Genomic DNA, 17,519 nt, shown 5'->3' with positions numbered 1-17,519 from the left:
CCTGTTAAAACAGATGAATAAAGTCCAGCCGCCCCCTCCGCTGAGAGTGTCACACAAACTGACCTGTATGCAGTTTGTTGGACCCAGAAGGTTCGAAAGATTGATTATATAGCTTCAAATTGTTATCAATAAATCTGCTCACTAAAATTTCGCACCGTAGAGCATCTCTGGCGGGCCGGACGCAACCCTGCGGCGGGCCGGGTTGTGGCCCGTAGGTTGGACAACCCTGGTTTAAGGCGTCCATACACACACACGCGTTATGATAGACCATATATAGTATATATATAGATACATTAGTGAGAGAGTCAAAATGGAAACGTAAAAAATGGAGTTGTCGGTGTAAGGGGTAGGGTGAGGCGCACGTCCCCTCCGTAATCCTCGATCTGTCACTGGCTACCCTGTGTATATAATAGGGATCAGCGCTGTAATTATGACTGTTCCTCTTTCTCTTCCCGAGGTCTTGGCGTTTATCTTCTACTCCCTCCTTTTCTCTCTTTCTTCTTTTCTTTTCCCTTCCTTCCTCTCCTCCTTTTCTTTTTTCCCCCTCCTTTTCCCTTTTTTCTTCTCTTTTTTTCTCCTCTCTTTAACTTACCCGGGGGGCGTGCGCCCCCAACGCCCCCCCCTGGATACGCGCCTGCTTACGCAAATGTTGCAACATTTTTTGGCTTCAAATTCAAATTATAAACCTTTGGATAGATTGACGGTGGATAGCCGTCGAAACAAATGAATTGTGAAGCCCATGGACAGATTCGCATACTCAAATCCACTCATGTCTGTAGACTTATTTCTTGGGATACGTAAACTTCTTTAAGATATATAAGATTGAGGGTATATTCAGTTTATGGTAATAGGAACATATCTGTTGTGTGCATGTTAGTGGTATGAATAAAATCAAGGAGTCTTGGTGGCAAAGATGTGGATACATTATGTATTTGGGTTCAGTTACCACTTAATTACATTAATAATGAACAGCTGGTGGATGGGGCTGCTAGAAATCATAAACATGCAGAGTTTAACATGATTATCAAAGAAAAGAACCAGAGAACATTTCATAAAAACAAATAAATGAATCAAATTTGTGGTGAATTTGGTAATTATTTGCCTCAATGCAATTATTTATTTTCATAACTATTAAATTTAGTAAGTTAATAAGTATTACTAGTTTAATCTCAAATAAACGTAATAAATGTAATCTTTTGTTCATTTCATCCTTTTATCATATCTTTTACGTATTCTGCTCTTATTCAATGTTATCATTGTTTTTTATTGCGAGCTCTAATTGCCCATTTTTGGTGCTAATTAAAGTTTATTACTTGAATTTGATTATTAAGTTTCATTTTTTTTAAACTGTAGATGATTGTCTCGGTGTCATTAATTATGATATTCCTTTGAGTAAACAATTGGTAGGTTTGGAAAACGTGACGAAATGGGAACACCTGGTTTGAAGACGTAGAAGAAAGACCTCTCACAACTTGGGTTAACTTTATGGTTAAAAATTTACTTTTCTTGAGTGGTGCAAGTCAATTAAACTATACATTTGTGGTATTTTACCTGTACATACGAATAGCATACAGCTACCCTGCGGCTTAAAACATGATAAAGAGAGAGAAAAATCAAGAAAAGAAACCCAAGAGCACATAGTGATACAAATTATGAAAACTGCAAACATATAATTAGTTAGCAATATTTTTATTCAAATTGTACCGCACAGAAATTCATTATAAAAATTGAGCATATTTCCAATAAGTCAAAAACAAACATTGCACATTTATTATTCGTTACATATTGTAATGTTACGAGGGTGAAAGTCCCAGTCGCATCAGCTCGAGGTTACAGACCTTGATTTTGGTGGCCGATTGAAAATTAGACTACTGGAGCCTAGAAATGACTGCTTCAAGAGAAAGTCTAAGAAAAAGATTTTTAAAAAATCCATGTGGATTTGCTATTGATTAATTCTCTTCTTTTCTGAGCAAATATGGAACCACAGAGTAAAAATATAAAACATTAACTGTTACTTTATGATTACGAGACCTTCTGATTTGTGCAATGTCAAGTTAGATATGGCCAGAGTCACTCATGGATGCAAAAAACTAGACCTGTAGCTTGGTGGAATTAAAAATAACACCATCGACAAAATATTATCGTTAAAGATCAGATTGCTCCAATAAACCAATCCCATAAGTAAAAAAGAGTAGCATCAAGAAAAGGACATGTCAATCAATCAAATAACTTATACAGCGCCTAATATCCAAAGTACAAAACAAAGGACATGTGACACAAAAAATCTTGTTTTTATGTGAGGGGTAATTTTAGATCATGATTCAAAATGATTTTCTTAACATGTTCTCTATAATAATGTGTGACACAATTGGAAATTGAACGAACCTCCCAGAAGTTGCCAGAAACTCTCTGGAATATCTCTGGGATAGATAGATCAAGGGGCTTTAAGAAAGATTTTATAAACAAAGTAAAACTCCATACCATTACAAGACAATATGGAAAGATGTATTTACAAAAATATGGTCGAAAAAGGACACTTCAAATATATAGTACAATCAAAAATACAATTTTATAAAAGACACCATGGTTTTAAGATGCTACATTTCAATAAGAAAATTTAATGCATACATTAAAAAAACAGTCTCGTTATTTGATAAAGTTCACTCATTTCTATGAGAATAATTAAATCAATGTGGTCAAGAAGAATTTTCTTGTGACAAACAATGTAAAACTTATATTGAAGTTGGATCATTTGTTGACTTCGGCCAGGACCTCACACAAGGGTTACTATGACATCACAGATTTACAAAATGACAGATTTCAGATAAGATTTACAAACCATTATCTTCCAAATAAGATTTTTCTTAGCTGTTTTGTGGAGTTGTTCGATCTTTGTAGCCTACAATTTGGGTAGGGTTTGTGTCTCTTTCAAGTGTTTCTGAAGTTCTTGAAAATGCATTATTTTTATCCCATATTTCCCCAGCTCTGTAAATGGCCCCAGTCTCAATTCAACAAAAACATTTTAGAAAAGTGGGCAAATTATGCTCTAAAGGCGAAGTCGGGGGGGGGGGGGAGGGGGTGTGGGTATGGCAAAATTGAGTACCTTACTATATCATACGCTTCATATTCATACAGCATCTTATGCACCGCCTGTAGGAACTGCAAGGTATCATAAATGAAACCTAAGCTAGAATTGTTGTCTGTATTCCCAGCAAACACATTCTTCAGACGCTTCATCAGGTTTCCTGGCTGAGAAGTATGCGCAATCGCATTTCTTCGAGCTGTAGAGAAACAGGGGGAAGCAAAGGATAAATAAAGTATTTATAAACATATTTCAAAGATAATGCAGACATTGAGAATATAATATAAAGTAATAGAAAAACATCCTATATTCTTGTAACAGCAATTCAGAAAAACACTTGAGAGTTACTTGTTAAAATGCGACGAGATAATAACAAGGTTAAAGCAGCACTCTGCATTTGGTCAACAATTGCTTCCAAACCTACCTTAAATTACAATAGGATTGCAACTGACTTAATCAAGACACCATCTGTTTAGTTTTGCATCAAGTTGTAGTAATGAGTAATTAATGACTTTGATTCAGTTCTAACCATTTTGTCACTGAGATAAATTATGGAATTAATTAAACTGGTTTCAATTGTAGGATTTGCTTTTCTTTCTTTCTTCATACATGGCAAATCTAACTGTACTGTGCTGCTCGATTGGTTATTGGCCGATGAATAAGGTGAAATTACATTTGAGAGTTTTCGCTATGCAGACTGGTGATGTATGTGTGACTTCTCAGCGCAGTGTGTGGTACTGTAGCACTATTACTCAGAGACTCCTTAGAGTAGTGTGCGGTACTGTAGCACTGCTATGTAGCACAGTGCGTTATACTGTAGCACTACTACTCAGAGGGTCCTCATGTAACATTGCAGACGGAACCAATTTCCAATGAACACTGTAGTGCCAAGTAGATTGATGATAAGGGCACCAAAGTTTAAATAAAGGAAGTTTGGCACAGCGTGTATATCATCTCTGGCTTTCATTTACAAAAGATTTTTTTACATATGCAGTAAACAAAAGGCCAAAATAGAACAAATTTATATAAATATACACTGCATACATAATTACCTTTAGCTTCTCCAACACCACGCTGCAAGGTCGCAGAGTTGAACTGGCCTCATGAATATTCAAATATTGCACAAGCGATGGGAATCTGTGATGACTCTGTGTATATGAAGATAACACATGGAAGAAGCATAAACCCAGAGCACTGAGAAAACTCAATCCAGCAGCCAAATAAGACTTTTGCATAGGCAATTGTCACCTAAGAACTGTATAAAAACCACATTCAATGGAAATTAGTATGTTAGAAATATCATTCCCCAAATCTATACAAAACTTAGAAAAACAAAACCAACTTCTTTTGCACTAACAAACTGGTAGTGTTTTCCCCTGCAATTGCTATGATAAAATTAGTCATGGCAGTAATAATATAGCCCAGACCTCAATATGCAAATAGGCCTACAACACACATGGCCTTAGCCTAAGTGATGATATTTAAGCAGATGTTGTTACTCATTATTTGTTGTGCAGGGAATCATTTCAAATTTTGCATCTACCAGTTTCGAAGGCAGTTAGACTTTATAAAATACTTTGGCTCCTGTGTACAGAACCTGCCATGCATCCTTGCTATTTGGTTTGAAATTTGCTAATTTTGAACTCATAGCATTTTGCTACGGTAAACCGGATAATTTATTCTGTTACGACATCATCACTAAAATTGATACACAAATAAATAGTATTGACAGAAATTTCGGGAAACTATATCCTTTTGAGGTATGAGATATTGTTTGTGCTGGGAGATGCTTACATAACTTTGCCTGCCAGAGTGTTCACCGCCTTCTTCCTCATCAGAATCTGGAACGGTTTCTTCAGTACCATAACTTTCGTCAGGAGCTAATGAGAATAATGCATAACCAAGAAGCTTGAACTTTTACTGGAATGTTCATTTCAAGTTAGTAAAAATGTTGAAAGATATTGGCCAACAGAATAAATGGCACAGAATGAATTTATGTATCACCATATGAAAGTAAAACTAGAAAATAGTGCAATATTTGAGTTCTTTTTAACAGTGGCATGTTGCAAGCCATTATATTACTGAAATAGTCTGTAATGAACCCAAAGCTTCCATTGGTGACTCTTAGCTTGTTCAAGCAGACAAGGGGAAATATTGCCAGGAGATTCTATAGGGCTTCTTTATGAGATTATTATTATATACATATATATATATTTCTTTTGGCATATTTTTCAACTAGTTCCTTTATTAATTTTGCTATAAATTCGCAATTTGAAGATCATATTACAGCAAGGCTACAGAGAGTAGAGCATGTACTTAATAAACTCACTATGTGATCTTTGGGCATTCTGGAATTCACTAGAGCTATTGCTGACTATATCCTGTAAAATGAACAGAAAATAACACATCACACTTCATATATAAAGAATTTATCTTAAAAGCAATCCTAAATAAGGGCTGAAGAGGACCAATGAGTCAAGAGGTATGGTTCACCATAGATATATGGACAGGGGATAGGGAGGGGAAAGGGTGGGCAGGGCAGCTGCATCCCCACTTTCTCTGGGGATACCCCTCATGACAGTATCGTATTATTCAGCAGGGTACAGTGTCGGGTATTCAAAAGGATCAATTTATCACTTCATCTCCATATTAAAGTTTTTCTTCTCAAATGTTTTGAGAAGAAAAGTAGGATTGTGAGAAAACTTTGCGAGAAAAGTTTGAGAACACAGTTGAAATGTTGACAAAAAACGATTTTTTTTCCCCAGCAACCGCTTGTTCATAGCTTTCTTTGTCCACTGTTTCACCAACACAGAGAGAGTCTATACAATCCAGAGATCTGAATCATGACCAAGGAGTAAATCAAAACATGGCCTATGAAAGTCACTTACACTTCTGACCAGACTCTTTCTAGACGTTGGTGTTGTTGCAACTAATCCACGCTGGCCAGCATCAGCAATTTCTTTAGACTGACTCTCTGCGATAAACCTCAATTCATCCAAAGAGAAATCACTGCAAGAGAAATGACAAGAAATGCATACGGTATTAAAAAGGGGTTGGGTTTCTATGTAATAAAAAATAAAGAAAACACATAGGCTATTAAAAGGGGTTGGGCTGAACGTGATATAAAATAAAGAAAACACATAGGCTATTAAAAGGGGTTGGGCTGAACGTGATATAAAATAAAGAATACATATAGGCTAGTAAAAGGGGTTGGGTTCAATGTGATATAAAATAAAGAAAATGCATAGGCTATCAAAAAGGGCATGTATGGAAGTAAACTCTCACCTCTTAATAGCATTATTAGAATTGTCACAGCTGGACGATGACAAAAGGATGGGTGAACGATCCTCTGAATATTCTGGTTCCTTCTCACAGGTGTGAACCTCGTTACTTCCGTCCTGACCGTTTGAAAACAAAACCCTTCTTCCGGTCAAGAGAGAGAGACTCTGATTACTGGAAGACTCCGACGAGGTATATCTGTACTCAAAGACGGGGCTGTTTGTGAGTTCACCGACTCCAGAAAAGAAACTTGAATGTGGATTATCTAAGCTACAAGACCAGAAAGTTTCCTTTGAGCTACTGTCAACTCTCTTCTTTTTACTGTTAGCATTTGATCTTTGCCAATTCCCACATGGTAAGGTGTAAGCTCCATTCCTTGACATTTTGTTTCTGATTTGCTGGACAGCTGCGCCTAATCCATCATCTGTGGCCAACGAATGATAGTTGCTTCTTGAGAGGCGGACGTTGGATGAGTTGGCGCTGTGTTTCCTCTTTACCCTTCTGTGGTCTGATCTCCATTTATAATTCTCCAACTGACCCAACGACTGAGAATAAAACGATCTCACGACAAAGGGTTCCTTGCTGCCCCTCCGGTGATTTCCAGAGTCACTTTTCGACCCAGAGGAAGACACCGACTCTTCCTTCTCTTCCGATGAATTTTGAGTCACATTTCTAATATCACGACAAATCTGCCTCTCTTTCTGTGAGTCAGATACAGCATTGATGCTTCTATCCTTCCTGTCCCTAAAACCACTTTCTTCTTCTAAAGATACTCTCCTGTTAAAGGGCATATCTTTGGCAAAGTTAATGTTTTCTTTGGAGACTGTTAACTTTGGTTTCTGAATTGAATTCAGTCTTGAATTACAAAAATACTCTACAGAATCTGAACTACATTCACTAACTCTTCTGACCTTTGACCCATCTTGTGCAATCTCACCCTTCATTCGACCTTTCCTCTCCAAATTGTTTGTGTTATCCCAGGAACTCTTGGGTGAATCAAAGGACCCTATGCCTTCATTCGCAACACAGTGTGTTTCATTCAGAAATGTCGGTGACCTATCGCTTGAGAGTATAGACGATTCATCACTCCACAGAGGTGGTGATCTTTCACCTGACAAGATGGGTGAACTATCACCCAGTAACACCAGTGACCTATCACTAGGTGGCTCTGATGACCTCACACTGCATAGTAACGGACATTCAGTATCATTCCTTCCCACCTCTGTGACATGTCTGACTGGAAGGTTTAATTTCTTCAATACTACAACCAGCTTTGAATCCATGCAAGAGTTTATAAGATCTGTCTCAGAGTCGGGATTTACATAACTTGATTCCAAGTGCATTATGGGGGAAACAAAGCTATTTCTTTCCCTCCTCGTACTTCCACACTCAATTTTCACATCTTCCGAAGAGGGATCACCTGTTACTTCATACTTCATAGCACTTCTTTCACAAGTAACTGTAGTTTCTCTTTCTATCTTTTTAGTGCTGTTTCCTGAAGGTTTGTGCATCACATGCAACTGATGATCCTCCTCCTCCTCCTCCTCCTCTGAGGGAGATCTCTGTAGCCTTTCACTTCGATTGCAGACAGATCTATCTTTCACTTCCCTCCCACGACCATCAAACAGCCTCTGTACCGTCTGAAACATCTTTTCTTCGTCTATGTCGGCTCGCAATTGTAGGAACACTAGAAGCTGATTGCTACTAAGACTGCTTTCCTCCAGAAGATGATAAATCTTTCGTTCTTCCTCTGATAATTTAGTCTTGACGACCTGCAAGATATGCAACCCAAAGTATTGTCAGAAATGTGGCATCTTTTTCAGCATGTGTGAAACATAAATGCAGTGATAACATCTTTTCTTCGTCTATATTGGCTAGTGTTGTTGTTATCACAACAACACTAATATAGTTTGAGTTTTGTGCTTAGTAGAAATGATCAAATATTACAGCTGCATTGGATCAAAGTATATTATATGAATAAACACCTACTGGAATAAACACCCAGTGGAATGGACACCCATTGGAATGAACGGAAGCAGGTCACTTCGCCCAACAACCTTTTCGCCCAACTGCCATTTCGCCCAACCTTACCATTTCGCCCAACCAACCTGGTCATTTCGCCCAACCAGCCTGGTCATTTCGCCCAACCAGCCTGGTCATTTTGCCAAACCAGCCTGGTCATTTCGCCCAACCTTGATTAAATATGATACTTTAGTAAGGAAACGTTCGGGAATTGTTAACGTTACGGGGAACGAACCGAATATTAGAAAACTTGAAGTCGTGGTTAAATTGATTACATATATGATTACATATGTGGTTACATTGATACAGTGGTTACATTGATTAAATATAGTACTTCAATATTACAGACGGGTTTTAGATATATTTTTTTTCAATTTAATAAGGAAACGTTCGGGAAATCATAGTCGGTAGGATTGATCAGTGTTTTAGGGGTTAGGTTTGATAGGTTTTTATGGAGACCGATTCCCCTTTGTTTGTGTAATAAAATAACTTCCATTGTATGCGTAACCGCCTGAAGTAGTGTAATCCTCCCATTATACCCGAAATAACTGCTTAGACTCCGATTGATATCGAGCGGACCTCACTTTATTTACCTACCACGAAGTAACATAACCCAAAATAAATCAAATTGAACTAGGGAAATAGAAAAAGTAATATTATTCTGACTGAATATTAGTAAAAAAAAGGTTGGGCGAAATGACCAGGCTGGTTGGGCAAAATGACCAGGCTGGTTGGGCGAAATGACCAGGCTGGTTGGGCGAAATGACAAGGCTGGTTGGGCGAAATGACAAGGCTGGTTGGGCGAAATGACCAGGCTGGTTGGGCGAAATGGTTGTTGGGCGAAGTGACCAGAAAGCGAATGAACACCCATTGGAAGGAACACCCAATGGAATGAACACCCAATGCAAGCTTTGGAAATGAACACCATGTTGAAAGCTATACGCCTTAACCATCATATTCAATATGGTCATATAATCATATGGAAAATATTTATTTACTCTCTTAAGTCCCTTAGAGCAACCCTGGAAATGCTCACCAGCCTTTAAGGTATCCCTGGGAAGTTGTTTAAGCCTTAGTGTCACCTTATCTAATGATTGGATCTCTGAAGTATAAAACCTATTCTCATCAATGATATGTATTGGGGTGTGCTTTTAATTCTAATAACATAGTCAACTCCTTCCAGCTGAAGGACTTAGTTTTACAGTCCCTTCAGACTCTTTGGTAAGATCTGCATTGTTTGTACTCAAAGTAGATGGTTTCAAAATGATTTTTATGACGTGCTAGCAAATTAACTGGGATTGAACTAGGCTGATTTCGTTACCATTAAGAGAGGAGAATATACCGATGACGAAATTAACTTTATTTTACACAGTGCTTTCGGTTTTAGTCGTGAGGCTATGATTCTAGGTTTCGAATCGTAATGTATAATCAACCCCAGGGCAAGAACTGGATTCTGTATCCCATTATCTGACAACATACTACCTTCATCCTGGTACTTGGTAACCGTTAAATCTCTTCACACATGTTTCAATGACACTATTAGACAAACAGTGGTGGAACTGTTATAATGAAACACCCATTTAGAGGATATATCAAGAACATTTCAACTAAACAATAATATTATGTCTGATCACAAATTACGAACCTCTTTGGGAAGTTTGGTAAGTATGAAAGATTCAAACATAAGTTTACCTTTGAGAAACTTGGAGTTGGGAGTTTCCACTTCAGATTTTTAATTAAATGTTTCACACGGTGCGTGATTGTATGAATCAGCTTTGCTCCGACCTCGGTTTGGAAGTTTGAATCTTTACTGATGGAGTTCCTCTCGGATGGTTGTTTGATGAGCTGGCAAAGAAGAAACGGTAGGCTCCTGTCAGTTTGTGTCTCATCTTCACTCTGCTAAAAGAAAGGAGAAAGAAGGAAAAAAAAACATCGATTTAACTAGCAATTTTCAATTCATTTGATTCCGATGGTTAGTTCTGCTTTCTCTTAAAGGGTGTGAAGACTCGCTCAAAAAGAAACGTCTAATGCCGGTAATCTGACCTAGTTTCGAATGAGGTGTAACAGAAGTGTTAGACATCACTATCGATCCCAGAAAATACAGACACAGCTTGCTACCGTCGGTATTTAGACACTAGTGTACAGTCAATACATACAGCTACGGTCAATAACCACAGCACAGTGTATAAATATAGGCGCTGGACATCTCAGGTCCAGCTAAAGATAACAAGGTATCACGTTTCATTACTGTCTGCAATTTGTAGCGAAACGAACAAAACTTCACTTGCAAGCAACAGAAAGTTAAGTTTTTCAGATGGCCGCACACGGTTTGGAGCGAGTCTTCAATACCTTTAAAGGAAAATGCAGACAAAAGATCAGACAGTTCAAAAATGCAGACAGTTCAAAGAGGACAAATTAAATGATTGCATAAGCAGAGTACAGTCAAATGTATCACTTTAACGCAGACCGACACGATGCTGCCAATTGCACAATTAGTTACTTACCGGTATGTCATTAATTGCAGGAAAGAGACCGTGGAAAGTTTCCAAACACTGACTTGAACTACATCCGCTCAGCATCTGTTGGAGAATTATCTTAACGAAAAACAAAAACATAATGATTTAAAAGGATTGTCTGGTGGCCCAAAGAAGTTACCTTAAAAAATAGTAAATAATTTTCCAAACATGTTGTCAAAGTATGAGAACGCTAATGTTGCGTTTGACAGAGAAACGATTTTTTAATCGTTATGGATAGACATTTCAAATATGATTTGAACAGTACAATACGTGACGTCAGCTCTGCCATAGCAGATTGCGTCATAACCCACCCTCCGCACAGTACCTATACGGTAATCACAACAAAAACAGCGTTTGTATACAGATAAATTTCTCCCTTAATTTCCGGTGAAATTTCTTAAAAATTAGATATGTTTTCAAAAACTCCTTAAGCCGCCATGTACTTGAGCGGTGGTTCCGTGGTCTTTGTGTAACACAAGGTAAATTTTAACAGCAGACTCTGAGTTGTTCAGGCTATACATCGCGCTATCCAGCTCCAACGCGAAAAATGTTCGCATGTAGGCTGTACTCAAACGTTTGACAATCGGACAGTTCTGCGAAGCCTAAGCTTCTCAGTGCTATATTCTGCTCTGACAACGATTCGATCAATTTCTTCAATAATTTCCGGTGAAATTTCTTATAAATTAGATATGATTTAAAAAACTCCTTAAGCCGCAATATATGTAGTAGATCGGTGGTTTCGTGGTCTTTGTGTAACACAAGATAAGTTTTAACAGCAGGCTCTTCGTTGTTTATACATCGCGGTATCCAGCTCCAGCGCGAAGAATGTTCGCGTGTATAGGCTACTCTATAACGTTTACAATCGGACAGTTCTGCGGTGACATCGATCCCGCCAAGTTTAATCTTTCGGTTTAACGAATACTTTATAAGATTCCTTTTACTGTTAATTTGATCCGTGAATTTTATTTCAGCGATTTCGAAGAACAGTTAATGAACTGTGGTTTGAGTGTGAGTGTACTATGTGTAACGCTATACAAGTACACCAACTGAGCATCGTAGTATATACGTTCGCGAGTATGTACGTTATATATATGAGGCAATTCAATGTGCTTACACGTGAGTTAATTTGCTGCGGAATTGGGAGTGCTAACTTCAAGTCGCCTGTTTTGCCTATCTGCAAGCACTACGTCAATCACCATATTGAAGCGTTCGAACAAACGGTACTTTTGGTGAGAAACTGGTGAATTTGAAAACCAGATTTCTACAAGAAGAACACGTCGAATGGGGACAATTTTTACATGGTTAGAAAGAGAAAAATAATAACTACAAGGACAATGTATCAAAATCTTCCACCAGACAATTCCTTTAATGAGGTAAACAAAGTATGAGATTGAATTGTCTTTACTTAATGAAATAAAACAATTGAAGACAGATTTTGAACACTGGAGTTTGACTTTGGACATGACAATATAATAGAGTATCTATGAACAAATACATATAAAAAGTATACACTGGTATTGGTTGTGAGATCCAGCAAAGGTTACAAAGAAAAACAAAAGGATGGTGATAGCTTCAGGACAGTTCTATAATATCACATCTAATTACATTTGGTTATATCTACCATATGTGTGTCATTATTTACCAGAATCAGGGAATACTTTAGTGCATTTTACGTAGCAGGTTTTGAAGTCTTTTATCTCTCATAAAGTACTATAGGTCCTGTGTACAACACTGCTACATATCTTTAAATTTGTAGGGTAATTTGTCCATATTGTATTTTATCTCTCATAAAGTACTATAGGTCCTGTGTACAACACTGCTACATATCTTTGCATTTGTAGGGTAATTTGTCCATATTGTATTTGATCTCTCATAAAGTACTATAGGTCCTGTGTACAACACTGCTACATATCTTGCATTTGTAGGGTAATTTGCCCATATTGTATTTTATCTCTCATAAAGTACTATAGGTCCTGTGTACAACACTGCTACATATCTTTGAATTTGTAGGGTAATTTGTCCATATTGTATTTGATCTCTCATAAAGTTCTATAGGTCCTGTGTACAACACTGCTACATATCTTGCATTTGTAGGGTAATTTGTCCATATTGTATTTGATCTCTCATAAAGTACTATAGGTCCTGTGTACAACACTGCTACATATCTTTGCATTTCTAGGGTAATTTGCCCATATTGTATTTTATCTCTCATAAAGTACTATAGGTCCTGTGTACAACACTACAACATATCTTGCATTTGTAGGGTAATTTGTCCATATTGTATTTGATCTCTCATAAAGTACTATAGGTCCTGTGTACAACACTGCTGTATATCTTTCCATTTCTAGGGTAATTTGTCCATATTGTATTTTATCTCTCATAAAGTACTATAGGTCCTGTGTACAACACTGCTACATATCTTTGCATTTGTAGGGTAATTTGTCCATATTGTATTTGATCTCTCATAAAGTACTATAGGTCCTGTGTACAACACTGCTACATATCTTTCCATTCCTAGGGTAATTTGTCCATATTGTATTTGATCTCTCATAAAGTACTATAGGTCCTGTGTACAACACTGCTACATATCTTTGCATTTCTAGGGTAATTTGTCCATATTGTATTTTATCTCTCATAAAGTACTATAGGTCCTGTGTACAACACTGCTACATATCTTTCCATTTGTAGGGTAATTTGTCCATATTGTATTTGATCTCTCATAAAGTACTATAGGTCCTGTGAACAACACTGCTACATATCTTTCCATTTCTAGGGTAATTTGTCCATATTGTATTTGATCTCTCATAAAGTACTATAGGTCCTGTGTACAACACTGCTACATATCTTTGCATTTCTAGGGTAATTTGTCCATATTGTATTTTATCTCTCATAAAGTACTATAGGTCCTGTGTACAACACTGCTACATATCTTTCCATTCCTAGGGTAATTTGTCCATATTGTATTTGATCTCTCATAAAGTACTATAGGTCCTGTGTACAACACTGCTACATATCTTTGCATTTGTAGGGTAATTTGTCCATATTGTATTTTATCTCTCATAAAGTACTATAGGTCCTGTGTACAACACTGCTACATATCTTTCCATTTGTAGGGTAATTTGTCCATATTGTATTTGATCTCTCATAAAGTACTATAGGTCCTGTGAACAACACTGCTACATATCTTTCCATTTCTAGGGTAATTTGTCCATATTGTATTTGATCTCTCATAAAGTACTATAGGTCCTGTGTACAACACTGCTACATATCTTTGCATTTCTAGGGTAATTTATCCATATTGTATTTTATCTCTCATAAAGTACTATAGGTCCTGTGTACAACACTGCTACATATCTTTCCATTTGTAGGGTAATTTGTCCATATTGTATTTGATCTGTCATAAAGTACTATAGGTCCTGTGTACAACACTGCTACATATCTTTGCATTTGTAGGGTAACTTGCCCATATTGTATAGTATTATAAGCTGCAGATATCCTAGAAAGTCAAATAATGGTCATCGTATTCAAATATCAACACGTTTCAACAAGTTAACTGCCATCATTGAACAATTTTTCTAGATCAAAGGCATATTATAGTCTAATTTAACACAGTTCCTAAAACTCTGTGAATCATAGGATATGTGAAACCTCCTAGAATTAACTTTTAGTTATACCATCCCTTCAGTATTGATATGTAGGGATGTCAAGATTGTCCGTCATAAACAGCAGAGCATTCTATTTCCCGGGCCAAGCTTTTGTCCTTGTACAGAATGACCAACAGTCTATTACAATATGTACAATACAATGTCTACCGAAATGAGAGTTTTGTTTAAAAACCAAGACCAGTGTTTTCTTACAAAGGTTAACACTGTAAAGTATACGGTAAATTCACGATACTTATCCATTAATGTTCTCTTAACTTAGGCTAGTGGTGATGACAATCTCAATGATTTTGCTCGGATGTTAACTTTGTATCCTTTAGCAATGTGATTTCATTGATGGTTTGACCATCCATGTATAAAGTTAACTGACATATAATTCTGCTAAATGGGTGAAATAATCCATGACAGTGTCTCAAAATACAAATTTGATATTGCTTAGTTTCACTAAATTTTGGCTGTTTTTGTAAAGTCTTTATATATATACTAAATTTGAGATTGAAAAAGTGGTTAAAATTTGACAACAAGCACAGCGACTACAGTGTCTATCAGTGCAGCTACTCATAAAACACAGTATGTGAATTTAAGGAAAACGCAAAATTACCATATATTCTATACCATACCTTTAATTTAATTCCAAGCTCCAGTTTCTCCCAGTCTTTTTCACGGCACAGATTGGAATGGGCTGCTTGAAGTAATCTCAGTAGTGTTAGACCTTCTTTGAAGAGAGCAAACTTTGAGCCTTTCACAATCCATAGTAAAGTTTGACCATAAAGTCTTTGTTTGCAGTCAGTTGGAAGAGTATCAAATGTCTCCTTTCGATCAAAGTATTTGCACAAAATATCTGCAAAATGTAATGATACATAAATGCACACACAATCAATATGTCAAAAGCATGTAAGTTTTAGTGCTAGCTAACATCTATTTAAAGGAAAAATAAGTAGTACAATAATACTTTATACAACCCATATCAAAAAAAATAAAATTTGAATCTTTCCAATCACTCTTCATCAGCATTTATAACACTGAAACACATGCAATATTCAAACATGTTCACTGCATGAAACAAAGTGAAGGTGAAATGCTGTAGGCATATAATATCTATTGAACCTAAATGTAGCAGATGAAAAAACGTATACTCACTAAAGGCAATGTTCGTAAAATTCTGACAGCAAGCATATTGAAGGATATCTGATGAAAGTTCATGATCTAATTTCATTTTAATGCTTCCTGTCCCGATGAAAAACTCATCTTATTTGAGATAAATCTCAAAGGAACCTTTTGAGAAAAATGATTGAGAAGGGGGGAAATCATGATAGAGCCATTCAAGTCAAATAATTTTTTTTACATATTGGGCTATAATCGTAATTAGGACTTGTCTGTCACTGATATAAGCTATGCCTTGTGTTGAATTTCAAAAAAGATCTGTAAAATATGGTTAGCATCTAGGCCTATACATTTTGCAATGTTTGAAGAAGTTATATATTTTGAGGAATCAAGCCAATGAGTAAAACTTGCCAGTTCTAGACCTAAAGTTAAGTCAAGCTTACCTTATGGTGCACTCTTTTGTCTACTAGTAATAGTAGCTAGTCTAGTACTACTACTGAGTACTAGTGCTTGACAGCTTGTACAACCTCAAGTCACATGCAAACGAATGTCAACTCAAACGAATGTCAACTCATCTTATTTGAGATAAATCTCAAAGGAACCTTTTGAGAACAAATAATTGAAAAGGGGGGATCAATTATTGAGCCATTCAAATCAAATCATGTTTTACACAAAAGGCCTTCATCGTATTAAGGGGTGTTACTAAAACGAATGACAATTGCGTTACACATAACGAATGACAATATGTTGTGCACACTAAAAAAATGCGTTGACTAAAACGAATGACAATAATGACAGCACAGACATTTGCTTCAACCGGATATCACAGCTAGTTCAGACTTCGTGGGTATCTAGATCTAGTAAAGTACGGACAAGATAAAAACGCACCTTATAGTAAGCGAAATTGTAAGTCTGATTTTAAAAAGTAAATTTAACGTCATTTTTCCGATATTAATTGTTAGAAACTAACAATACTATAATCTTGAAACGGCTTCAGTTATCTTTCTATATAAATCTACAGAGGTAAAAAGCACAACACTCAAGGGCATTCTCACACAAAATCTTTCCCTGTGGTTTCTATCCGTAAATTACACCAAAACCCTACAACCACGTAACATGCGAAAACCAATAACCGCATTTACTCCACTCCGTTAATCATTCTATCTCCACTCAACACTGTCCGTCGTTGTCATTCGTTGTCATTCGCTGTCATTCGCAAATGATAATTTACCCTGTACAAAGTCAATTGTCATTCGCTTATTCGCTGTCATTCGTTTTAGTTTGTCCCGTATTAAGGACTTAATTATCTTGGTGAGCTATAGGCCTAATGCTGAATCTGAAAAGATCTGCCTATACATTTTGCAACGTTAGAAGAAAGCCAATGAGTAAAACTTGCCAGTTCTAGGCCTAAAGTTAAGATTACCGTAGGGTGCACTCGTTTGTCTACTAGTAGTAGTACTACTACTAGTTCTAGTACAACTTCAACTACTACCAGACGTATTCCAGGCTGATGTAGCCTAACTAATATGCATACATCAAAGGTTTCAAATTTGGCGTACTTACTGTATTGCGCGCTTCAGGTTGACCTTCTTGGTGGCATGCTCCATATAAATGACCCACTGACATATTCGCTATGTCGTTGAGGTGACATGTTCTCTATAATCTAATAGGTTTTTCTCTAGGTAAAAAACTACCCTCTCTCATACCGATGGTTGACATCTTCCTCACATGACCATGAAGTTGTGTTCAAACTTTCAATACTTGTAAACTAACTCTTTCAATCACTTGTTGGCCAATGTAGTGTTCAGCGGGTCACACTAATTAGCGTCAACAGGCCGATTTCACGACAACTCA

The 17,519-nt window shown here is 36.8% G+C and overlaps 1 protein-coding gene across 7 annotated transcripts; it reads right to left on the bottom strand.

The window, feature by feature from the left end:
* Positions 1-856: 856 nt before the first annotated feature.
* On the bottom strand, positions 857-17,367 carry LOC139965816 (uncharacterized). 7 transcript variants are annotated; one of them, XM_071968562.1, is made up of 12 exons: positions 17,229-17,367; positions 16,109-16,267; positions 15,702-15,836; positions 15,182-15,402; positions 10,888-10,977; positions 10,076-10,282; positions 6,368-8,133; positions 5,971-6,091; positions 5,412-5,463; positions 4,877-4,962; positions 4,135-4,230; positions 862-3,281 (listed from the first exon to the last, which is right to left on the bottom strand). In XM_071968562.1, exons 3-12 carry the CDS (start codon positions 15,775-15,777, stop codon positions 3,237-3,239), a joined length of 2,760 nt encoding a protein of 919 aa, XP_071824663.1. In that variant the 5' UTR covers positions 15,778-15,836; positions 16,109-16,267; positions 17,229-17,367; the 3' UTR covers positions 862-3,236. The 7 variants fall into 7 exon arrangements, with proteins under 7 accessions (XP_071824668.1, XP_071824667.1, XP_071824663.1 ...); XM_071968563.1 differs by lacking the exon at positions 17,229-17,367 and adding an exon at positions 17,089-17,202; XM_071968566.1 differs by lacking the exon at positions 16,109-16,267 and having other exon boundaries at positions 860-3,281; positions 10,076-10,279; positions 17,229-17,342.
* Positions 17,368-17,519: the final 152 nt, after the last annotated feature.

Source organism: Apostichopus japonicus, chromosome 3 (assembly GCF_037975245.1).
Source record: "Apostichopus japonicus isolate 1M-3 chromosome 3, ASM3797524v1, whole genome shotgun sequence".
NCBI lineage: Eukaryota > Metazoa > Echinodermata > Holothuroidea > Aspidochirotida > Stichopodidae > Apostichopus > Apostichopus japonicus.
This window is presented reverse-complemented; position numbering and strand designations above follow the sequence as displayed.